This window comes from Aedes aegypti, chromosome 3, assembly GCF_002204515.2.
Source record: "Aedes aegypti strain LVP_AGWG chromosome 3, AaegL5.0 Primary Assembly, whole genome shotgun sequence".
Classification (NCBI taxonomy): Eukaryota; Metazoa; Arthropoda; class Insecta; order Diptera; family Culicidae; genus Aedes; species Aedes aegypti.
The window spans coordinates 68,135,258-68,161,109 of NC_035109.1; the positions used below are offsets into that span (position 1 = coordinate 68,135,258).

The window sequence follows — 25,852 nt, forward strand, 5'->3', positions numbered from 1 at the left end:
ATGATGTTTTGACTGCTGAGTTGCGTGATTGACAACTCGCGCATGACAAATCTCAAGCGTGAGTTATGAGAAATTGAGTTTTTCACAACACTGACATTGAACTTCAAGTCAAGTGAAATTTTTCGAGAAATAAATTGAAACTCGAGAAATAAGTTGTTTATGTTGATTTGTAGGTAAAACCATTTTAAGTGTAGTCAAATTTTTCTATTTAACAATATTCACTTCACCTCTGCAAGTAAATTCATGTCGAAAAAAGCTAAAGAATTACGTTTTTTGTGTGGTTTTCTGGGTAAAATGAATTTTTAGTGTTTTAGGAAATCATTTTTTCCACTCAAACATGTTCACTCGACTTTCACAATCAATTTAACGTCGAAAAAACTATATGTCATCGCTTTGAATATTGAGTTACAGGCAAACAGTTCCAGAATTTAGGGTTTTTCGTAATATTTTGGGTGAAAAAAACTTTCAGTGTAATCAAAAATTTCAACTGTTCCTTTGACTTCTACAATCAAATTAAAGCATAAAAAATTATATATCACGGCGTTGAGTTTTTATTTGTAGACGAAATAAGATGTTTATGATATTTTGTAGGTAAAAACAACTTTGAGGTGTAGCCAAACATTTATTTTTCTACTCTACAATATTCACTTGACCTCTGCAAATAAATTTATGCCGAAAAAACTGCACGTCATAGTTTCAAATTTTGATTTACAAACAAAAAAGCACAAGAAATACGTTTTTTGTGTGGTTTTCTGGGTAAAATAAATTTTGAGTGTTTTCGGAAACTATATTTTTTTCTCCAATATGGTCACTTGATTTTCACAATCAATTTAACTTTAAAAAAAACTATATGTCATCGCTTTGAATATTGAGTTACAGGCAAACGGGTCCAAAAAATCGGGTTTTTTTAGTTATATATTAGTTAAAATAAATTTTAGGTGTAGTCAAAAATTTATTTTTCTACTCTACAATATTGACTTGACCTCTGCAAGTAATTTCGTGTCAAAGAACTGCATGTTATTGCCTTTAATTTCAATTTACAGACAAAAAAGCTCAAGAAATACGTTTTTTGTGTGGTTGTTTTGGTAAAATAAATTTTAAGTGTTATCGGAAATAATTATTTTTTCTCAAACATGTTCACTTGACTTTCATAATCAATTTCATGTCGAAAAAACTATATGCCATCGCTTTGAATTTCGAGTTACAGGCAAACGGGTTTTGAAAAATAGGGTTTTTCGTAACATATTAAGTAAATGAAATTTTGGGTGTAATCAAAAATTACTTAAAAATGTTCACTATACTCAATCGAAATTGTGGAAAAAATGTGTTTTTCAAAAAACTATGAAGTACCTTTTGCTTTTTTTTTTCAAAAATGAATATCAATCTTGAATAGTGTCCGGTTGCATTACTGAAAAAATTTTGAAAATCGCTTCGAAAACGACAGAGATATGCATGTTCAAAGTTGTACTTCTAACTTTTTGTGGACCCTTGGTAGTTGGCGTAAGTTTTCACCCCCTTGGTAGAAGAAGAGGTAATATATTTTCTGCCATGTTTTCAGTTCCGGAGCTTGACAGGATAATCTTATCATAAGTGTACTCGGAGTATCTGAATTTGAGTATATTCTACTGAATTTAAGTACGACGACTGTTTAAAGTTATCCAAAAACACCTGTGAGTACAGGACTTCATATCTACAAGTGCGATCAAAGACTTCTTGAAGATTTATGAACGACATGTGTCGCCATATATATTAATGAAAATGTTATCTGTCCAATTTTGAGTTGCCATCATTTATGTCGGTATGTGAAAATTTAAAAACTTTGTGAAAAATCTATCAAGCTCTAAATTTCAAGCATTTTTATTTAAACAGTTCCTTTGCAGTTTATTTGGACTATTTCATGAAAACAACATCAATCAAGTGGCCGCATTTATTGGTCGTACTCGTCAATGGCCCAAGAGTTTCTGGCATACACTTGGCTTTTCATATAACTCCATAACATTAAGTCAGGGGGGTTAAAATCAGGATTCTCAAATGCAAATCATATTTCCTTTCTTGTTCATCAGATGTCCATGAAACTTCACATAAACTGAACAATTTGATTGCATTTAGACATGGAACGCCGTCTTATTGAAGCCAATACCTTTTTCACGAATTTGCGGGCAGACATAATGTGTCAACATCCAAAGATACCGTTTTCCAACGACAAAAATTGACACAATGATGGCACGAACGTCGGCCCAAACAGTTACTATTTGGTCATGGAATGGCGTTTCATGGGTCTCAAATAGATTTTCTGTTCCTTAAATGTGGACTTTTTGGTTTTTCAATGACAAAGGATGGTGCCTGTTGACCAAGACAATTCTTGTACCTTTTTGAACTACTTCACATTTCAGGGAAACGGGTCATTCGGAGAAATGGCTTTCGGGAAAAAGTGTTATTTGGGGAACTGACGCTCGGGGAAACAACATTCGAGGGAAAGTAGCACAATTGTTAATGGTAATATAAGATCTATAGTCAACCCTCTCTTATTCGATATTTCAAATCTCGGTATCGAGTTGGAGAATCATAGTGACCATTGTTGATCAACTGAATAAGACCTTTTCGCCTGAAAACTTATAAGCTCGGAAGTGACACCTTAGATGGCACTAGTGGGCAAACATTTTATTCGTTTATAGTTCAGTTTAATGATTAAGTATAATCATAAGAATAGAAGACCGTCCAATTCGTAGTTACTACTCCGTGATTGACTAGAACAATTGAAATTGCACAGAAAACCATTTTTTTAAGGCACTCCGTGCTTGTGGCCACTACTGTGCCGGAATCAGTTTATCTGTATCTTCCTTACCGATACAGTTCTATTTTTAGCTAATCTATATTTACACTGCTTTCACTCTCTTCTGCTCTTTTGTTGCTCTCACACCGAGCAGGTAGGAGAGTGCACTGCTGTTGGTCCAATCGATTTCCATAAGCCATAGTCCATTGCTCTTGCGGTGGTTCGTTTTGCCGTGTTTGTTTGAGGCTAGCTGCCTGCGAAGTGGGTCAGTTTGTCTCAGTCACCATCTGATACTGACGGAGGATGGATGTGCTCCCCTAAGCACGGTCCTCCGTGCGGCGTCTTCTGGTGGCTGGACGGGTTATTTTTTTTTGGAGGGGCTGGGAATTGAATCCATGACCTTCCGCTTATGAAGCGAAAGCGTAACCTCAAGGCTACGGACCCCCCTAAAAAAAAAAACAATTTTATACCTCAGTTCGTTGATTAGAAGACAAAGTTGGTGTCTTCGACAAAGTTAAAGCATTAATTGAAATCTGTTCGCTTAAACACTCAATAAGTTAGAAAAACTTTTCATTTCCTTATATCTCAGTTAAGTTTTGATGTACAAATTTGGTGTCTCCTACAAATGTGTTCAAGATATCTATTTGTGTAAAACTTATTAGTTCAGAAAACAATTCCCGGGTGGCGCAAGTGGGCAAACATTCTATTCGCATATTTATCAATCCAGTAATTGATTACAAATTTGGTGTCTTGGACAAAGTTGTTCACCTATTTAAGATCTATTCGACTAGAAACTTATTGATTCTGGAATAACATTTTATTCGTTTGTATCTCACTTCAGTGACTAGATACAAAGTTTTTTTTTTTAAGAAAAAAAAGTTGGTGTCGTCGACCAAGTTGATCAACTAAATGAGAACTTTTCGTTTAAAATCTGATTGGTTAGAAAAAAAAAAGAAATAATCCGCTTATATCTCAGTCCAATAATTAGATGCAGTGTTAAGATTTATTCTATTTCTAGATGCGCTAATGGTGGAAAAAACAGTTTTTCTAACAACATTCAAGATGGCAAATATTTTTTAGCTTTAAATGAAAGGTTAATCTTTTCTCTATACGATGCCTCTAAGTTTGCTATGTGTTCCAAGCGAAATATGAGACATATCACGTGAAGAAATACCCAATATTTATCAAAAAATGGGCTTTTTCGCAAACTGTTTAGCTAGTGGCGTACAAGGGGTCCACCAATTTGAGAAAACCGAAAAGACCACCCTTAAGTTTTATCGAAAACTAGCGATCAGTGACATAATATTGGAATTCTAACGATGGGTGCCGATGGCGGCCTGGTTTCAGCGAGAATTTCTCAGATGGTAATTAGAAGGAAGTGAAGAACAGACAGAATGATTAATATGGATCAGTGATATAGTAATTCCTGAGTAATGGACGTGTAATGTTGACTTTAGATATTCAAGAACACCCAAAAGCAGCAGGCAGTAATATCTCGTCTGTATGTCTGTATGTAATTAATGAAGTTCAATATTTGATTCGCATTTGACTGAAGCACAAACTTTTGTTTGGCACTAAAGAAATTTTGATAATGTCAAATTTATGAATATATTTGGATCTTTGTAAAATCCCAGGCTCTTCGTGTACTAATAGCTTGACTCAGTTAAAATATTCTGATTCAAATTTCATCACTATAAGCCTTCAAGTTCGGTAACATCTTTTCGATAACTTGTCTGAAACGTCGGCAAGGAACTATGTAATCAATTTTTTTCATCGTAAAATTTAGCTTTATTTTTGTATCAAGTGTGTAAGTTTGTATGATTGTACTGATATGTATGGCTGTGTCGTACTCACTAGATAAAACCAAAAATTGAATTAAACCACTTAATAATTTGTACGCTGATATATATCTATCGATTTTTCATTCTTCAATATTCAATAGACAACGTTCATAAATTACTTCACACCGAATTTGGCCACATTCATCCTACCTAATTTTTCTCCTATTACAGTTTTTGATTGGATTTCATTGTTTATATGGGTCGTTACGTTTCCCTCCCCCTGAGAGGGTGACAGAATTTACACAGATAACCCATCATCTGCAGTTTTTATTTCAACTTCTCTACATTGCAATGGGTCGACTGGCATGAACATGTTTTAGATAAATCGCGAACATAATCTTATAAAGTATCTAGATATAGACGACACACTTTCAAGATTTTTTTGGACACCAAAGACATATTTATTTTTGTGAAATATCATTCAATGAGCCGTGAATCGCAAGTCAGTCCCATCTGTATTTTCGTCAAAATTGAGTTGAGTTCAGTTTTCAACATCTCTTCTAATACTCTCTCAGTTACACTAATGAAATAATATGATTGGTTCGCTATAATTTGGAAAGAAACAGCAAGTCAAATTGTCCCAGGATGAAAAGTAACCGCATATCAGTCCCACTACAGACTTTCGCACCGTGGAACACGAAAATGTAACTTGTTTTGATCATCTTTATATTTTTCTCCGAAAGATATCGTAGTGAAAAGCAAGTTGTGGAACTTTTATTAAGATTGGAACATGTTCCAGCCCTCTGTAATTTTTGAATATTCACATGGAAAACTTCACAGCCCATTTTCTCAATGCCTACTTCTTACAGATGGACTGACTTGCGATTCCCGGCAGTACAGCTATCAATAACAAAAACGGAGCTGAATTCCAATTGTGAGATACTTTAGGCGTCAATGGGTTAATTGAGGTTTCAGTGTACCCTATTTTTTCATAATCGAGTCATGATCAATCTCAATCCAACGTAATAAGCTTCTTGGATTAACAATGAACCGTCGCGCTACTCATTTGCATTTGGATCTAGATTTCATCAGTACATTACTCGATACATACCTATAAACCACAACTCGCATGCTCAAAAGGTGTCTAATCAAGTTGATTTAGTAACCACGGGTAGCCATTTGAAAGTGTCACACCCAAACTAGACGCCAGTGAACGGTTCCTCGGTACAATTTGAATGCGCAGTAACTCCAATGAAGGATCACGAGGAAGCTGTCAACTACCGTAACAGTTACAGCTTATGGAAAACCATTTCAAGGGCACTCTTTGTCAATGGGTCTAACTCAAGTCGAGATCGAACGCAGGGAATAGGCCCTATCGCGAATACCCTTAAGCCCTTATCTGCACATCGCATCGTTGTCCTCAATGGCGCCCGCGGCGTCGTGATGGAAATAGGTCTGTCACGATTCTAATTATTGTTTGCAGTGTTCACAGCTATTGAGCGATTATCAGCCGTGGATACAATATCATTTCCCCTTCGATTGAGAACCCCTGCCCGAATAACTTTATTGCAGAGCTTGAAACAAATTGAATTAATGGTGACTTTTTCAGCCGCACCCACAGGAATGATCCTTGAGTTATTGCTCGAAACAATCCATAAATCGTGCCCGCTCATTATTTCTTCCTTCATCCGGGGTGGTATCTCTCCCGTTACAGTTGGTCAGATCGATGGCATGCCAGCGCAACATTAAATTAAAAGCTCGTCCATAACCATTAGCCAAGAACCAGGAGGATTTGGGACCCCAGCGCACTTTGGGTCAGAAATTGAAATTGCGCGACAAATTCTAAAATTTTTTTTTAATTAAAGTTAATCACATGACACAAATTATTTGTTATTGAGAAAATTTGGGTTTGTTTACCAATGATTTAACTCGTTTCATTAAAGAATTACATTGAACTTTATTGGGATGAACTTTGTCAGGCGAAAAACAGGATTTTCGAACTATCTTAAGAAAACATAATTTCTAGTAAAACATGGCCGGAATAAACATAATGTGTACAGCTTTACAAAGTAAACTTAATATAGTTTAGCCCATAGTGCACCACTTCGTGCGACAGTGATTAAAACCGAATTCAATTTGTTTATGACAGACTTTCTTAGACGCTTGAAGCAAAGCGGAACCTACCTTCCACAAATCCAATTTAAATTTAGTCGGAATGAGAGAGAGAGAGACCTCTGGTTGATGGGCACATACATACATTTTCCCTGGAAGGAAGATCCGTACAAATTTTGCATACCTACATCAAAACGATTAAAGTGGTCAGTAAATTTGCCCGACCCGGTCAAGAAGACAAGGTTCGGATGAATCACTTAGCGACGGGGACGGATTTATTGGGTTTCTTCCAGAAAAAAAAGAAATATTCTTGTCAGCTGAAATAAAAGAAACCTTACCTTATTCTTTTCCCACATTTGTATCTTCATTTGTAGATGATTCGCCCATTCTGCGAAGGCCGCTGGACGGCAGCAGTTGGACGTCTTTGAGTTCCGCCGGTAATAATGGAACGTCGGCGACCACGGAATTCGACGAAGGGATCCCTCGGTTACACGATCCAGCGACGTCCGAAGTGGAGTACATTAAGCCCACCAAAATACACACGAAGCTGCACGATAAAGACCTGCTGTACGATTCGAAGACAATGAGCTCTGGTAAGTTAGAACGCCTTTGGACATTATTCAATATAATATCAATAACATTTAAAGAGTACATTTATACATATAAATTAAGTAAAAAACCCACGATGTGCTCAGGTGAGATTTGAACCCAAGACATAAGTATGCCAGACGAGCGCTATATCAACCAAGATGTCTACTGTGATCTTCTGAGCTATTGAGTCATCATTTGACTCAACAGCTTTGTTGGTAAAGCGCTTGTCTAGCATACAAGAACAGTGAGTTCAAATCCCACCTGAGAACATGATTTTTTTTTTCTTTAATTTCATTCATAGTTTGTACTAATTTGCATACGCGGAATGAGTTAATTATCTTAATGAAAACACTCTAACAAAATGAAAAAAAAAATGTAATGGCTTAAACAACATATTTGATCGCAGTAAGGGCATAACGTCAAAAAGACGAAGAACCAAAATAAATGTTGGTTGAACGACAACAGATGTTATACCATCTCACATTGTTAATCATAGAACCTGTGCAGAAATTCGCGTGAAATGAGAATCAGTTTGCTCCCTCATACCTTAATACTCTTCCCACATGCATCATTCTTCGTGCGCAATCTTATGATGCCACCAAGTGAAACATCTTGTTCGGATTTCCACAGCTCATTTGCGCTTCCAAAATTATTGCATACCACATGTCGTTTTCGGTTTTCCGCGTATGACTTCATCTTGTCCTGCAGTAGACCCGACGACGGTTGGCGATCACCATCATCATCATCATCACGCACAATCAGTTGTACGACTCCCGTCAAAATAACAACATCGTTTACATACCGCAAAATGGGTTAATCTGGCGTATGCGCCTCTAACTGGCAGTAACTGGCAGCAATTCCAACACTTGATCCTCGTCGCTCGATGCAGCATCCACACTGCGAAGAAGGCGTTACCATCCATTCAACCCGTACAGTATAAGTTCATTTACCTTCCTACTGTCGACGGAGACCCCTCGACCGCAGCTCGTTGGCCATCAATCCGAAATTCCCATTATAATGCAAGTCTCGCTTACCCGAAGGCTAATACTCCTGTCGGCGAGACGGCATTCGGTTCCACGTACCTCTGGGTCAAACGTGGCGGAAAGTGAATTGCACATTGCACATCTCGTACCTTCCTACAGCACGGTGCTTCCATGGCCGGTAATATCAGGAAAAAAAACCTTCATTAAATCTGAACTCACCAGTCGATTTGTAAAGGTAATCTGCATGTCTGGATAATTTTGAAAAAAAAAAAAAAACGTTGGGCCCGTTTTGATTTTTTATATGTAATTATTTTTCATATCTGAGAGGATTTTTCAATCTTTTGATCGACATTAAAATGAGTAACACCATGCTTAAGGTGTAATTGTCATAAACATCAATTTCCAATAGAATAACGTAATTTTCAAACACCAATAATCATTCATGTCGCAATTGGGGCATAGGTTTGCACCTAACATTCCACTGATGATATCAATTGAATTAACCCGTATAGGCCTGAGTAAAAGCAAAAATTCTAAAACCCTTACCGCTCAGCGAATTTTGAATGGATTCAAATGATTTTTTGTCAATATACTGGCACACATATCTTGTTTCTAGAAGTGGACAGAGGAACGCGGAAATATTCATGTGGCCAGAGTAATTCCTGTGGATCACTGGGTCAGGTTGGGTGAGAAGGGTACTGTGCGTGTGTGCCCCTGAAGATAGGCAAATTCCAAGTCACAGTTCGGAATCGGCTATAATGTGGCCACTACATGACGGAATTTTAAGAAAATTGCATCAATGTAAACCTTTTGAGAAACGATTGAATAACTATGAGTTTTGCATTTGATTAATCCTACAAATGACCATTTTCGGGTCCCGGGATGCCTCAAACCTATGACAAAGTGGCCAATTTGTATCTAAACATCTGTGCCAAGCTTATGGGAACGCATATTAGTGCACAATTATGTTTGATTTTTACTTTTCGAGAGTCAAAACGGTTTAGTATCAAACAAATCTACAGCTGGTTCTTCCGGGCATTACGTCCGAATGGCCCCATCCGATATATTTTAAACGGTGCAAAGCTATTCATTTATAATGTTGAATATCATATCTTAATGATTTATGCAAATTAAAATGATTGCCATTGCAAATAAATAAAGGTAACTTGGCATATCCCAAAAAATAGCTCTTATATACCCGACTTGACCCAGTGACCCACCAGAATTACTCCGGCCACAGGAATACTTCGGAGTTCCTCTGGCCACTTCCAGAAACTAGATACGTGGGCCAGTGAACTGACAAAAAATCATTTGAATCCGTTAAGAATTCGCTGAGTGGTGAGGGTTTCAGTATTTATGCTTTCACTCAGGCCTATACGGGTTGAAAGTATTTGAGCTCCAGCTCCAAGGAAAGTTATATTTTAACATATTACATTTAATACGTAGTACACTTTAACCTCTTTTTTACGACCGTTCCTTTTTCGACGGCTCTTTTCACGACCACTTTTTTACGACCTAAATGAGTCATTGAGATGCAAATTTCTGCCATTAGGTGGCGCTAGTGAGCATTGATGTTTTGTTTTTCTGATATCTCAGAATCCTAACCACTTAGAAAGATGCCGTCTTCGGTGAATATGCACAGCAGCTCAAGTGCTATCATTATAAAAGCCTAAAGATTCGAAATTTTGCCATCAGGCGGTGTCTGTCAGCATGGAACTTTTGTTTTGTGCATATCAATGGAGCCTGACTACTTGGAAAGAGGTTGTCTTCGGCAGAATTGTTCAGTAGTTTAAGCTCTATCATTATTCTAGCCAAAAGAATCGAGAGTTTGCCACCAGGCGGCGCTAGTGAGCGTCAAACTTTTGTTCAGTAGCTCAACGGCTAACATTATTTGAGTCAAAATTTTCGATATTTTGTCACTAGGTGGCGCTAGCGAGCATAAAACTTTTGTTTTGTGACCACTTTGGGTTCATTCACAAAATCCATAAGCGAAAAAATGCTCATTTTTGACACCCGAGCTGTTTAGTGGAACTTTTGTTCTGACTACATAGATAAATGGCGTCTTCGGCAAAGTAGTTCAGTAACTCATGGACCCTTGTGCTATTGAACAACTTTGCCGAAGACGCCATCTTTCCAAGTAATAAGACTACTGAGATAACCGCAGAACAAAATTACCATGCTCACTAGCGCTGCCTGGTAGCAAAATTTCGTATCTCTTGCTGTTAGGCCTTATGATATTGAAAAACTTTGTCAAAGACATCATTCCTCCAAGTGGGCAGGCTAATGAGCTATCTTCAAGACAAACAAAATCATGCTCACTAGCGCCACCTAGAGACAATATCTCGAAACTTTTGGCCCAAGTGATGTTAGCCCTTGGCTAATGAACAACTTTGCTGAATCCACCGCCATTTTCTGAGTGGCCGGGATACTGAGCTATTCGCAAAACAAAAGTCCTATGCTCATCAGCGCCGCCTGGTGACAGAATCTCGAAAACTTTGATTCAAACAATGATAGCCCTTGTCCTACTGAACAAATTTTCCGAAGACGTCATCTCTCCAAGTAGTCAGAGTACTGAGATATCTGCAAAACAAAAATTGAATTAATTAAAACTTGAGCAAGTGTAATACAAATACAAATACAAATCGTTATATCAGTATAACTATAAAGAACTGCTCTTGATTTGAAGAAGGAAACATTCTCAATCAAGATATAAGCTAAATAATATCCAATTGTAATGAAACCAGTTTATCTCAAAAGAGTAGCCTATATTCAAAACAAGGAAAAATTTCTGATGAAATCATTAAAAAACACTTGAAACCTTAGCACACCGTTGGTAACCCAGAAACAAATCAACCATCAACTAAGAGTCTTGGCGCGATATGGAGAGCTCTCAACTTCGTTCTGAATAAACGGGTCGATTTATTATTTCTTTATAGACAAATAATCGTATTTTAAACTTAATTTTTTTTTATCATAAAAACACGAGTTTTGGATTATTTTCGTCTACAAGATGATTCAGTTATGCATAAATACGTTAGTAAAGACTTCAAATGACCTTACCTTTATGATTGTAGTTCATTTTGGAATGGATCGTTCTGCCCCGACCAATGGAGTGCATGTTGCCCCAACCGGGTGCTTAACAGAAACTGTTATGGAAAATAGGCACCGTTGTGTTATTTCGTCAAATAATCTCATCAATAACTAACCCAGTCTCTTTCATCTGTTTCATCGTTAAAAGTTGTCAATCATTGTCAAAAGTTATTGATCATTGTTGAAAGTTGTTAATCATTGTCAAAACAATAAGTGAAATGATAGGAAACATTTCATCAGAATCGTGATTTTCGAATTTATTGTTCTATCTTCTTCTTGAGTGTTCCAAAATGTATCAAATTCTCAGGGTGTCAACAATTTGCAACGTTTCATCAATCTGCATACAGTTTTTTTTAACTTTTAAACATTTCCAAATTTAGCGTTTATTACGTAATGGATGCTGCCCTATTCTTGAATTCAAAGGTTAGTTAAAGAATCTTCCTGTTATCAAAAGCACCTTCTAAAAGAAGTTCTATTCAGTAACCTGCTTTATAACTAATTAAGCTGAATAGCAGGCTCAGTTCTAGTAGAGATGTAACGCCAGGAAAAGGGGTATTAGAAGAAGAGTATACGTTACCTGTTTTAGTAGTAGCTTAGAAATTCAGCATGTTGAGTGCTAACAAGGTTTGAAACTCATTTTGCTACAAAAAAATCAGAATGGCGTCAAAATCCAAGATGATTGCCAGTTTTTTTACTTAAATTAATACTCTTATTCTTCACTAGACTCAAAGAAAACACCAACGAATGAAAACTTGTTTCTTTGTTGTACAAAATATAAGGGTTTATTCACAAATTTCATAACGCCAAAAATGGTCATTTTCGACACCCACCCACCCCCTCGTAACGCTTTTTGTATGAACATTTTACAAATTTTATATGAGCCGTAACACCACGAGGACACCCACCCACCCCCTTTAGCGTTATGAAATTTGTGAATGGGCCCTAATGTTTGCATTAATTTCACTCGTCGTATACGTCAAAATCGTAAAATATGAGAAAATCGTTCATTTCATAGAGTAAATTCTAAAGTTTTTGAAGCCTATCTTACAATGTTTTTCTCAGCTTTCTGATCTTGATCTCAGAATCCAAAACCAGCGGTGCGCTAATAGTGAAGCATTGTTTTTACTAATAATAACAGTATCACTGTTATTCTTTAAAATTTTAGACATACATCACTAAAAAGGTGTAGCTTCAAAACGAGCCCTGCGATTTTTTTTTTCAAAACTTTGCCCAGAAATGCAGTTTAGCTATAGAAATCAACTGGTGAGCATAAATTTGATGGAGATTTTCAAAAATATTAACGATCTTAGGAGCACCGTGTTCATATGGAGATGAGTAGTCGCAGTCGGTCGGTTGGGTTGGCCTGCCAAAGCATTGGTGAATCACGTCCAACGATGAATCCATTAAAAATCCAGATGGAATACAAGCCCACCGTCCGTCGACAGTTCGATCGAGCCGGAGAGCTCGCTGGTTGGTCACTTCTCTCTAAAATTAAGTTACACAAAATCGGGCTTCTCTGGACCTGTTATTCTGTTATTTTCACACATCCTGAAGAAGAATTCACGGAGCACAAAGAAACTTGGTTTCTGGAGCTTCCACATATGTCATTTAAAAATGTTTGAAAATCCAATCTCCCATAAGCTCTTTATCATACTTACCAGAAAAATAATGTTATGTGAAATTTTCAGCTTTCTAGGTGGTGATTTAAAGGTGGCCCAAAGGCAATGTAGGTTTATATGGAAAATACTATGGAGAAATTTTGAGATATGTTCCGAACACGCTAATACTTATCATCCCATATTGAAAACTCATTCCTCAAAATTTAATGAAGAATGTTGCTGAAGGAACAAATCCCTTTTGAGCTAATTCTGTTTGGGATTTTTGAACATGTTTGCAGGGCTATAATCCTATATGAAGCTAAATAATATCACGTGTACACGACACTGAAGACGGCCTTACAGTTGAGGTCGAAATACGCGTATCTGGATACAAACTCTAGTGGAATTAAATGGTATAGTACTAAATTCGGTTTTTCATCTATTTATGAATACCTATATAATACCAGCTCGAAGATTTATTATCCTCATGAATATCTCTTCTGCTATCCGTCGGATTGCATTTCTCTCTTCAGCAAATCACTTTATTATGGTTTGAAGAATGAGTTTTTACTATGGGATAATAAGTTTGTATTTACATTACAGTACTAGCGTGTTTGGAACATATCTCAAAATTTCTTCATTGTTATTTCCATAGAAACCTACATTGACTTTGGGCCACCTTTAAACCACCACCACCTAGAAAGCTGCAAATTTCACAGAACTTTATTTTTATGGCAAGGATGGTAAGGATCATATTGCAGTTTGGATTTTCAAACATTTTTAAAATTTGAACCGCCCTAATGTCATATACTTTACAAAAAAATAAGAATAAATCGTACCAGGAGCAGGTTTTTTAGCATTTGTTCAATTTCCGCACCTGATGTGTTAGTCCAGAAGAGCTCGGCTATGTGCGAATCGTACTTAATTTTGTTTAACTTCGTTTAAGCGTGTTGCTGCGCGGGATGATGATGAAGATGATGCGTGGGAATAGAATTTATATTCCGCCAGCCGGCATTGCAATTCTCTCTCTCTCTCGCTATGGGTGTAAGGTTTATAATCTTTACCGCTCATTAATAACGTTATGGTCCGGCCGTTAGCAGGAGGAGTTCCTTCTTATACAGATGCTTTACTGTGAATGTGCAAAAATGTCATCCCCATCGACTCCGTTGGATGTCATAAACTTCCTGAAACGGCTCGGAAGCTGAATTTGCAATTCTAAAATCGCTAAGCAGAATGATGATTTGAGCAAAATAGATTTCGAAAACGAGCTGTTGCCATAAACGTTCACAAACGTAATAAACGATCGTAAATTGAAAAAAATAATTTGCAAATTTGAATACGTACAGTGTGTACACATATGTGGTCAATTAGAGAACAATTTAACAAAAATTTTCTAATTGTATGAAGATCTAAAACGAAAAATTTACTTTTTAAAACATGATAAAATTCACTTACAACCCGGTGCATCGAAAATCGACATCTGTTCGACAATGCGTTTCTTTGTAGCGCCACGCTGTCGACACCTCTAATTGCCGTTTGACGTATATCGATCGCCTCTTCACTTTTTCGCACCAACCCACCACATCACTAGCAGACGAAAACGTGACCAAGTTTTTAAATCGCTGGCGTCTTCAACTGGGATGCACCTCGTATATTGCAACAGCAAAGGCAGCAATATCTTCGTGGTCACCACGTCGTCACGAAGCATTGATCGACATGTTCCATCTTAAGTCGCAACTGATACTAGCGTTGGGCACATTTGACCAGAACATCGATGTTACTGAATCTATTCAAACTCGATATGTCGAATCGATTCACCGATTTAATCGAATCATATGAATCGATGTTTTTGAATCGATTCGATTTTCAAGCTTATACGCAAATTCACAAAAACAAGCTTTCAATATTAGACTAAATGCTTTCATATTTGATTTCTAAATTCCTTCAATAAAAAAACGGTGTAAATAAAAATTATACATTGAACGCTTCAAGGCTTATTCAAAACTAGATTTATGATTCATAAACTCATTAAAAAAAAAATCTAATAAATTTCATCCTCGTGAACCGAAACAAGAAATCGAATGAAGTAAATCGATTCACTAGATCTTTAGCAATCCCAACATCGATTAAATCGATAAATCGAAACGAAAAAATCGATGTTCGGAACATCGATACCATTTTTATTATTTTATAGAATGCAGTCGATTTTCATTACTCAAGCTATACAATAGGTTTTCAATTTACTCAAGATATTTACATACGTACCGAAAATGATACAACTGTTCAAGTATTACTCCACCCTATTATTGCGGAAGATGCTGGCTCTGGCTGCTGCATTCTGCGCTGGACCTGGAAGAAAGACGCAGGCGTTCTTTGCAACGAAGGGGGCGTGACAATCCGCTTAACCCTTTCAGGGCGACTTTTTTCTTTACACATATTAATTACAGACATGAGCTTTTATGTAGGTATGTATTATGAATGTTACAGAAAAAGCAAGTTACGTTGAAAAATATTTTTATAGATGTTTTAGATCCAAACTGTTTTGAAATATCAATGATAGGCTTTATACATATAAAATATGGGTAACCTGAGCAGCCAAAAAAGCTTAATAATAGTTAATTTTGATATGGATATCTAAAAGTGATAATTACTTGAAAATGATACCTTACTCCTAGAGTACCATCAATATATCATACCTAGTGTTAAACCAACAATAGCGAGCAATTCATTGGATCTGTAAACATCAAATTTTACTATGGCTGAGAAGTTCCAGGAATATTTTTTTCTGTATTATCATTAGATTTTTTTACTCTTATGTCAATCAAATTAATATCACAAATGAGGCTATAAAATGAGAGTAAACTTGTACGCTCACAACAATTATGAGTCACAATTCGACGTTCATTCTGTAATCTATGGCTGAGATAGTGGAGAGAAACGTTGGATGTAGCCAAATGCATATCTTCCATTTGACAGCTCTTGCTTACTGTGAAGCTCTGCAAACACCATCTTTTTAGGCACATATTGTATATGAACCGTGGCAAACATGATATTGACTTTTTTTTAATATCTGACAGTTTTGGTTTGTGCACGTTAAGTAATAACTGCTTATCAAAGTGGGTAAGGCTCGCAATGACAGAATTGATTTTAGTGTGTGATTGTTCAAAACTTACACGATTTCTAGAAATTCACAAGTAAATGAGTTTAGCGATGAAAAAATTACAGATTATCGTAGCTTGATCGAAAGAGCATACTTTTTTACAAGCATGGAAATATTCACTCACTCACTCGAACGCCACCGATAAAAAATAGCAAAAAATCTGCTGCTACCGAACATTCAGTGATACTGGAGTGTAGCACGAAAGCGTCGAAACCGAATGTGTAAAAGCGAGAATCGGAAGGAACACGAAGAGAAGTGAATACCAATACACTTGTATCTGCGAGGCACGAATGAACACATTTAGCATCCATTCGCCGAATGCGTTAAACTAACTGAGCGGATTCCCACTCACTGAATCATTCCGTGGTGTGGATTACCATTCAGTGAACGCTCATGAACACTCAAACCCGAATGTCACTCGAACGGAATCAGAATGTAAACAATCATTCGGCTGCTTTCGGCTTTCAGAATCGGTAGCAACTTCATCAGTTGCCGTTTTTTGTTTCGCTTAGTGCTCGCTAAAAAAGCAGAATGGGCACTGGAAATTGAAACGTTCGGCTTGGTTCAAGAAACGGCTTTCTCGCTCCCGGCTCTGCGTGGAAGTGAATAAAGGAAACGCAATAAGCAAGTATTTCCCATGATTGTTTCCAAGCAATTACACATTTTTTTTGCGCTTCAATATCTTAATTTTGACATTTAGACTCAAATGTTTTAGAAGCACGATAACAAATTGTTTTAAGGCACGATCGATGAAAAACATCCCATCTTCATCGCTCTATGATCGGCAATGTATCGCAAGTTGTAACAAGCTTGATAAAAGCAGCAGCGAACGAGAACCCCAAATGGAGAGCGATGATAAAGTAAATTTTTCTCACTTGTTTACCATTTAGGTGTTTTATTTTACTGACACGATAAATAATCCCCGAAAATCCTATAGTTATAGTGTTCCCCAGGTTTGGAGCTTGGTAAGATTGGTTTTATCATTTACTGCTATCCCCCTGATCTAATCAGAGCTGTAGCAATATACGATAAACAGGCAGTCCCGATGTGCTGCAAATCATAATTGTTACAGAAAACGAAAAGTGAGAATTTCTCTCGATTTTCTCAGGATTCAATCCCTGCATATACATATGAGTTTATTCATTCTAACACAGCACGGGTAGAAATCAGAATCCAAAAACTAGATGATAACTCATGATGTCATGATTCCAGCGTGTTTTCGTTTTATGAAAATACACCATGACTTGGACTCATGATATCATGAGTCAGATTGCCGTAACGCAACACACGCGTTAGGTTTTTGTAGCTGATTACTCTGAATCATGATTGAAATGCCAAAAATGCAGAGTCGCGCATCCGTTCATGATCGACAAAATAAAAAAATTGCATACACTGAGATTCGAGCCAAGAACCTTCCGATTGATAGCCACGTACCCTACCACTCAACCACTTCATCATGATTATGACTCCAGGAACCATGATTTGTGATCCTGATATTATGACCTAACCAATTTATGAATTTCATGATTTGGGGATCAGATTTTTATCCGTGTAGGCTTATAAATCCAAAGACCAATAATTTTCCATTTGTTTTAGATATCTCTACTTTTACGATATCTATTTATCTTCTTCTATATAATAAAAATGGAATGGTGTTTGTAGGTCACAAAATGGCTTGAAAACGGGCTATAGGATTTTGAAATTTTTCATTTGAATATGATCCTGATGTGTTCCGACGTGTTTGTGTGTAAAAAAAAGCTTAAAATGTTCACCAGGAAAGTTAGAAAAAAAACGGGAGTGAACGGAGTTGCCAGTTTTGTATGGGACGTATGACGTTTTTCTGCAGCCTACTTGATGGCAAGACGAAATTTGGCTCAACTCAGCCCAAGAATGTGTGCATTTATCTTTCCTTCTTGATTTCAAACTGCCAGGTGGACCAATGTGACCCATTCGTCCTGAAAGGGTTAAGGCACTATAACAAATCTGCTACAAAAGGTGCTCAACGCGCTAAGCGGCTTCCCCATGAGCTTAAATGCAATGTCCACGCACGGTCAAACAGGTCCACACGGGTGTCGGCCGTCTTGGTGACAGTAATCCATAATGCGGTGGTTAGGAATCGTTTAAAAAATCAGAGCTTTCGAGCCTAAATGGCTCGGATGCATTAAGAGTGATTTTAATGCAGTTTGATTGGGCGATTTACTTCAGTTGACGGAGTTGAAGCCAAGAACATGAACATAGTCGGTAAGATAGTCAACAGCGCCGATAACGGAAGGCGAATGAACTTTTAAGAGTACGTTTATCTGTCAATGTTATCCTTATATGAGCAATTGAAATTAATTATGATCTTAAGTATTACAGATTAATATAAAATTTATTACAAGCTGAGGATGGTTCCTGCTTTGAGAGGGCTAGATAGTTGTAGCGCTAATCGGTGGGTTTCAATTCCGCCAATCTAAAATCTATTAGGGTTGGATATTTCCACGACTTATCAGAATATAGAGTATTTATGTCAAGCTCACGATAAAAGATTCTACCCCACAATCGTGAATTCGGTTACATAGAAAGCCATCAACTTAGCGACGAGCCTGGTGTAGTGGTTAGAATACCTGGGATAGTCACTTGATCTTAAGGTAGTGACGACTTCTTGTCCCATACAAAATAACAGGTTATTTTTCTCGACTTTTGGAGACTTTGTTACAATTTGTTTGCTGCAAAAAATGGTAATTGTTGAATGTTAGTCCATTTGCGTTAAATCACTAAATAATGTGTAAAAGGCCCTAAGCCAAATTGACTGGAACCTTATAAAGGTATAAACAATAAATGCTCTAAGAAAGCACATGGTTTGTGACGGAGTTCTTTTTGATCTTTCGACGTTGACGCTTGCTCCTGGGCAGTGTGTCAAGCAAGCCCGAGCAGTTGTTTTACCTCTCGGGTCGCGCGCCTATTTTCTCTGAGTGCTTTTATATAGCCGAGCAAACGAGTGAAGCTGAAAGTGGATTGTTACTGCTCAAGGATGACGGATCAATTGGTGAGCTCGTTTCATGCTACTATTTCTAATCTATAAAATATGTATGACTGCACCTTTAATCGTTACAACGGTGAGACGTAAATATGATTATTCAACAATCTACGAAAGGTTCGTCACTGTGAGTGTCGACATAAACTCTGCTTCATAAATTATTTATGACTATTATTTTTCAAAACACCTTTTTCCTTTAACCTTTATTTTTGTAATTAAAAAAAACTTTGAATGGTTCGACACCACGAGTGTAGACTTGCGAAAGGTTCACTTTTTTCAACAAACTTTGAAAGGTTCGTCACGTCAAGTGTCGGCATAATTTTTCTCTACATAGATATTGTTCATATTAAATGAAAATATTATATTTGCATATAAGCATGTTTATATCTCACCAATAATTATTTATCATGGTCTTATCGTTTATCAAAGTGAATCCTGTGACCCAACGATCCTCTCCATTAACAATCATCCCTCCCAGTAACCTTTGTGGAGATGCAGAGGCAAACACGGTCTCCAAATAGCAAAGGTTACACACTAACATTCCTTCCCCCAATCCCACCTGACTGCAAGGACGTGGCCGGCGCCGTTATTGACAAAGTATAAATAGAGGCACTGAATTATGCACACTGAAGAAGATTATAGCCAATCCCAGCCGATCTTCTAGTTGATTATTTGTGCATTTTCACTGACTTCGGTCAATCACGGAATAGCAACCATTGATATGTGTAGTCAGTCTAAGCTAAGCTAAGCTAAGCTAAGAAAGCACATGATTTGTGACGTGCTCAAATAGCCCGAAAGTAGGCATCTGTGGATTAGTTTGTGCAATTTGTCGCTTCCCGACCACAGACATCAACTTGTAAATGTCAAAGGGGTCGATTCTATATAATTCAACTAAATTCAGCTATGAGGACAGAATGTGTACCACTGTTTCCTAAAGCAATAAAGTGTATTAATACACTTGTATTTACGGAAATAACTTGAGGACTATGAATCTTCTTCATCCCGCAGGGCTCAAATAGTGACGTTCTCCATAAAAATAGTATTGGGAACGTTACAAATGTAACTTGATAATCTGTGATTTTTCAAATCGTGTAATTGTTTAAATTTATTATTTGTTGTAACAACTTTCCTATTTCACTCCTACGTGCGAACACGCTGCGGCCTTAGCAAAGGTAATAGTGTAAGAGTTTTGTGAATCTGTGGACCTGTTAGCACGCTTTTCCGTGACATACAAACACCTTCCCAATTTTATTTATTTAGATATTGATTTCTTTGATAATGCCCATATTTTGACATGATAAACGATAAGCAATATAATAAGCAGATGAATAAGACCTATTAATAGTCACGAAATGCTCCATCTTCTTCTGCATATTTTGAGTTATAGTCATTCCAAATCACATTTTTTGCATATTTCCATTCCAGCGCAGACTCGTAAAAAATACACAAAAAGCCAACCATTAATGTTATGAACTGCACCTCATCACAGCATCAAAACGACAATCCAAACACTTCAGCAAATGCCCACATTAGACGCCACCAGACGGAACAAATTAACCGTTTTATTATCGACATCAAACTTTATTCCCGCACTTCCTTCATTAGAGCCCTAAGCAAAACACACGAAACTCAGTGAAAGAGCATCGAAATTCCTTGTTCCTGATGGGCGGTCTGTCGACGGAGATGTGTTCAATCGGTTTTAATAGTGCACCCTCAAGCAATAAAACTCGAGGGACTCACATCGTAAAAACTCGCGATCCGACTAATTATCCCCCACCCTAAAAGGTATCCATTGACTTTTGCAAGCGCTGGGTGAACTTATGAGCGGATTGACCCCAACCGAACGTTCGTTGGTAATTAATTCAGAAACAAGGAACTCCCCGTTGTGTCATCGAACTCCTTAACGACTGATCGATCCAAATGGCATTTTGTTGTCGGAATCTTTGTCAGCTCATTTCGATGAGAATAATTATCCTACTTAATAGATAACTTAGTCTTAAGATTCCGTTACAATCTGCATTTCGATTGAATGATAGTGTTGTACTAAACAAACCTTCAATTTCTTTCAATTACAGAAACCCCCGGAGAACACTACGCACTTAAATTCCACCCAACAGGCCTGTACCGCAATAGGTCCTCACCAGTTTGGGATCCTCACCCAGAATACGAAATCAACGCATTTGGTCTGAAAATGCATATAAAGCTGTGGCAGAATGGCGAGTTCATGCCAGAAGATCCAAAAAATATCAAGGTTAGTTAAAAATCTTTCATAGCGAACGAGAATTGAAACTAATGAATCAAAATTGAATCGAAATCGAATCAGAAATTCAATAGCTTAGAAATAGTTTCGTTAGGTAGATAATTATCCTTTGGGAGAAATTTCCAGTTATGATGAGAGTGCTGGCCATGATAGCAACCAACCGGGAAGACAGCTGGTGGACCTGCCCTAGGCGGCGTGGCACACGTGGTTCGCAATTTTCCAATTAGTGGGTGCCAATTTATGACGATTGCCCCGGACTGCTCCACACTTGCCAGACGGTGAATGGCTAGTCCGTGCTTAATGGTGGTCAGCAACGTGTGTTGCTCTGTTGCGTCCGTCATCGAAATGTCCTACTGTGTTCATGGGCGCTCGTTGCCGATGGAAAACAGTTTGCAGTGAGAAGCGATGCAGTCCTAAGGAGGCCTTGTCTTCGGACTATGTCAGGATTTCGCAACCGGTGGTTTGCGGAACTCCTCAAAAGGGCAGTTAAGCCATTGCAATTACTATTAAGAAAGTCTATTGAATTTTAGTCGGAGCTTCTGTCGCAATCTATCAAAAAATCTGACATACAAACCTTTTATTGAATTTTGACAAATCGCTTTTTGGTAGTTCCTTTGTGGCATGATAATGAGAAGCCTTATTTCAAAATTCTTGATAGACTTCTCTTCAGTTGCTAAGTAATTGCTTTCATGAGCTTCGATTTCAAAAACTTTTAGTTTCAATAATCCCTTGAATGTTCTTTGAAGTTTTAAAGGCGTCACAGCATCAAACAAGTTTGGAAACCACCGGTCTATATCACACGCTTCGGAGGTGAACCCATTTCGCGCTGTGACCACTTACTTGTGGAGGCAATACTCCAGCAGCTAAACCCGAGGCAGGAAAAGATGAAGAGCATATTATTGTAAAAGTGTGTAATTGCACTCACGGGTATATGATTATTATCGCGCGGGTTTGCAGTTAAAATTGATGCTCACTTGCCTTGCGAACGGGGAGGTATCGTTTTCACGCTTATAGAGCAGGAGATGCGCTCTTACGATTCTGACTGGCTCGTGGAACTCGTTTAGTGGCCGATGCCTGTGTTTAGGTTGAGAATTGCAAAGTATAGAGTTTGTTTGAACTAGTGTTTCATTAGCAATATTGTTGCAAGAGCAAAATTTATTGGAATGGGGTCAAATTAAAATGGATGTTTGTAAGTATTTTCTTAGATGTTTCTACAACTAGTTCTTGATATTTTAAAAGGCATTTGTCATGGTCTTCTCACAATGGCATCACCCAAATTTAAGTAATTCATGACCTTTATACTAACTCTGGAGCAGTTTTCTTAAATAATTCAAAATATCTTATAAGACATATAAAATTCACTAGAAAAATATTGAGATGCAATGTACTGGTGGAATACAAAAAATCTTGCGTTTTTTTAAGGCTAAACATTTGCTTTTTAATTTGGTCGGCGTTAAGCCAGAGAGGACCAAGTACAAAATTTGGGAAAATTGGATTATTCTTCCATTAGATGCGAAATTACCTTACCTCCATTTCACTTTGATCAGATTTGATGAATTTTGTAAACTGCGAGATAAATGTAATAAATTTACTTTGGACGATCAATAAAAATCGATAAAAGTATGCAGTCAGAGTGGACCAAGTGCTTTTTACCATAATAGCGAAAATGATCAGCTCGCTGAGGAATGCGGGGAAATGAAAAACATTTCAAGAGATTTGTCAAATCTTCGACATAGAATGATTCTTCTATTCATCCATCAACTGAAACTCATAAATGTTACTTAATATGAAGCATTTGATTTTGATTTTTTACCATTTACCATATTTGGATTGGTGGTCAGGAATTCCAACAATTTCTGTGCAGACAGAGCGGACCAAGTGTTGAAAAGCAATAAACTGCTTGATTGTTGCATTTTTCGAGTCAATTTCAGAGTCCGATAGAAGTTTGTGGTAGTTCAATGGTGTATTTATGAAATGCCATAGAACCCGCTTATTGGACCAGTATATTTTGGCCAGTACTCAAGAGTTTCACTTGGTCCAATCTGACTGAACGCATATTTCAATATTTCTGGTCTTCAATGCCCTGATCCTGCAAAATCTTAAATTACAAGCAACCGTACCCAGGTAACCGACAAGCATTTGAATAAGCCGCCCAGCAGAATGCTTATAGCACTTGACCTGCTTTATATTTTAGCTGAGCAGTTTGATTGCTTAGCTGTCTTAAATCAGCAGAAGCACTGCTATCTTAAATGATTCTGTCGTTAATAAGCATTTTCGCTGCAAGAGATGTTTTCAGTTCTGAGAAGCCGACATGCTTGTTTGTTGCTGTACAAGTGTTAAGAAAGAAGAGTACAGATTGCATGTTACTAATTATAAAATCATTCCGTCTCTCTCATGCCAATGCTTAATATGTGGGATGGCTTTTCCATCTGATGAAATAGCAGAAGATATATTGAAAGCAATGATGGCCACTGCGGAAACCAAAACGTGATTACTTTTCTTTCTTTAAACTCTTTAATCTTTAATGCATGCGGGGTTTCACAAACAAATATCAGCTGTATTAAGAGCTCTAAGCTCTACGGGAAAATAAAATCATTTACGCAATTTCATTCATCTTCAATTTCATTAGAACGGTAACAAGCTCGCTCTTACATATTCTGCATCCATTTGCTCAGAAACAAATCATCGGGTGTAGCTGAAGTAGGGTATTAAATTATCACTTCGGCAGCACGGAGCACTATCGTTAATACTTTACTAAACACCAGTATGTGAATTCAAATCTCGATCTAGAATAAAGCCAACAAAAGACTGCACCAGATTAACAAGAACTTCAAAAATAGCAACGGCGACAGAAAGAGAAAGGAAGAAAGAGAATGGAGATGAACAGTATTTTTATTTTGTTTTGCTCTCCACGGGTGGCGTTACTCTTTTTTGACAGTAATTTACAACGTTTCTGAAGGAGTAGCATTAAAACAGCCCGTTATTTCGCCAAAACTTGCTTTGGTGAAGCACTAAAGGCAGCTATAGTTTCAAAGAGCATTTAATGCATTGCCGTGCTGACGCATATAATGCTGTATGAGTGCTTTTTGAAATGCTTATTGGTTACTTGGGTAATGCCACTGATTTCTGGATTGACGATATGGATTATTGAAGAATTTGCGGTACTGATGTCAAAGAATGTTGGAAATCTGTTTATCTTAAAGATATGCACCCAGTTGGCCCATGCAAGCATTAAATGATTGTTATTTTCCTAGAAACTGTTCAGTCAGAGTGAACCAACTCACTGAACAGTGATCTATAGTTCAGTCAGAGTGGACCAAGTACACATAGTTCATCAAAAAATCGTTTAATCAGAGGTTTAGATTAAGATTTTTCATGATTATCACTTCACGTTATATTGTTTGAAGGTAACACAAAGATGTGTGAAAATATTGAACCAACATTTTCAAAAGTTCAAAAATTATAAAGCGTTAGACTTTAAGCCCATTTTTCTCAAAATATGAAAAATGTCACTTGGTCCACTCTGACTTAACGCCAACCATTTAATGAAGAAAAAAAATCAAACCATGGGCATCTAAAGGGAGAACGCATCAGTTTGGTCCCGGACACACAAATGATAATATACATAACTGTAGGGTTGCCCCCAGGCAATAGCGATATTCTATACCGCAGGATGCCTAAAGACGTCCCAGCTTCCACTTGCGCGGTGGAAGACAACCTCTTTGAATAGAACCATAGTCCCGACGTGCAGGTTGTTTCGCTGCCTTGTCCATTTATTGCGTTGTTGGGGGTTTGACAGACAATCAGTAGACCAGTGTTTCCAGATCATCTGACTGTAGCGCTGCACTTTCTTCCATCTGGAGAGTCTACCTTCTGATAGTTCCAGAAGATTTGGTTTGGGTATCGCAGTAAGTGGACGTTGTATCAGGAAGTTTCCTGGGGTTAGCACCTGCAAGTCGGCTGGATCGTTGCTCAGCGGAGTCAGAGGTCTCGAATTGAAACATGCCTCTATAGGTATCACAACTGTCTGCATCTCGTCTTGATATAGCTTTCTAGTGCCGATAACCTTCTGCATATATCATTTTAGAGATTATACTGTGGCTTCCCATAAGCCACCAAAATTGGGTGACTTGGCCGGTATGAAGTTGAAGATGATGGAGTTTCGCGCTGCTTCTGCAGACAGTCGTTCTTGGAATTGCTACTGCCTAAACATTCGATTGAGCTCGCTTAGCTGCCAACGCGCTCTCACGAAGTTTGTCGCATTGTCGCAGAATATTTGTTTCGGCCTTCCACGTCGGGCAACAAACCTCCGTAGAGCAGCAAGAAATGCATCAGCTGTAAGGTCCATAACCACTTCAATGTGGACGGCCTTGCTGACCATACAGACGAAAAGGCAGATGTAGCATTTGGTCTCGCAAGCTGCAACTCGAACGGTCCGCAGCTATCAATTCCCACTCGTTGAAATGTAGGGGCTGGCGATACTCT

General features: G+C 37.7%; 1 protein-coding gene across 6 annotated transcripts in view; it reads left to right on the forward strand.

Annotated features, from left to right (window-relative positions):
• LOC5567517 (A disintegrin and metalloproteinase with thrombospondin motifs 9) overlaps positions 1-25,852 on the forward strand; it is a 745,053-nt gene that overhangs the window by 451,901 nt on the left and 267,300 nt on the right. For all 6 annotated transcript variants that reach the window (XM_021852717.1, XM_021852719.1, XM_021852718.1 and 3 more), the window contains 2 exons: positions 7,041-7,259; positions 21,183-21,358. In XM_021852717.1, the coding sequence (XP_021708409.1) occupies positions 7,041-7,259; positions 21,183-21,358 (395 nt within the window). The remainder of the gene's footprint in view (positions 1-7,040; positions 7,260-21,182; positions 21,359-25,852) is intronic.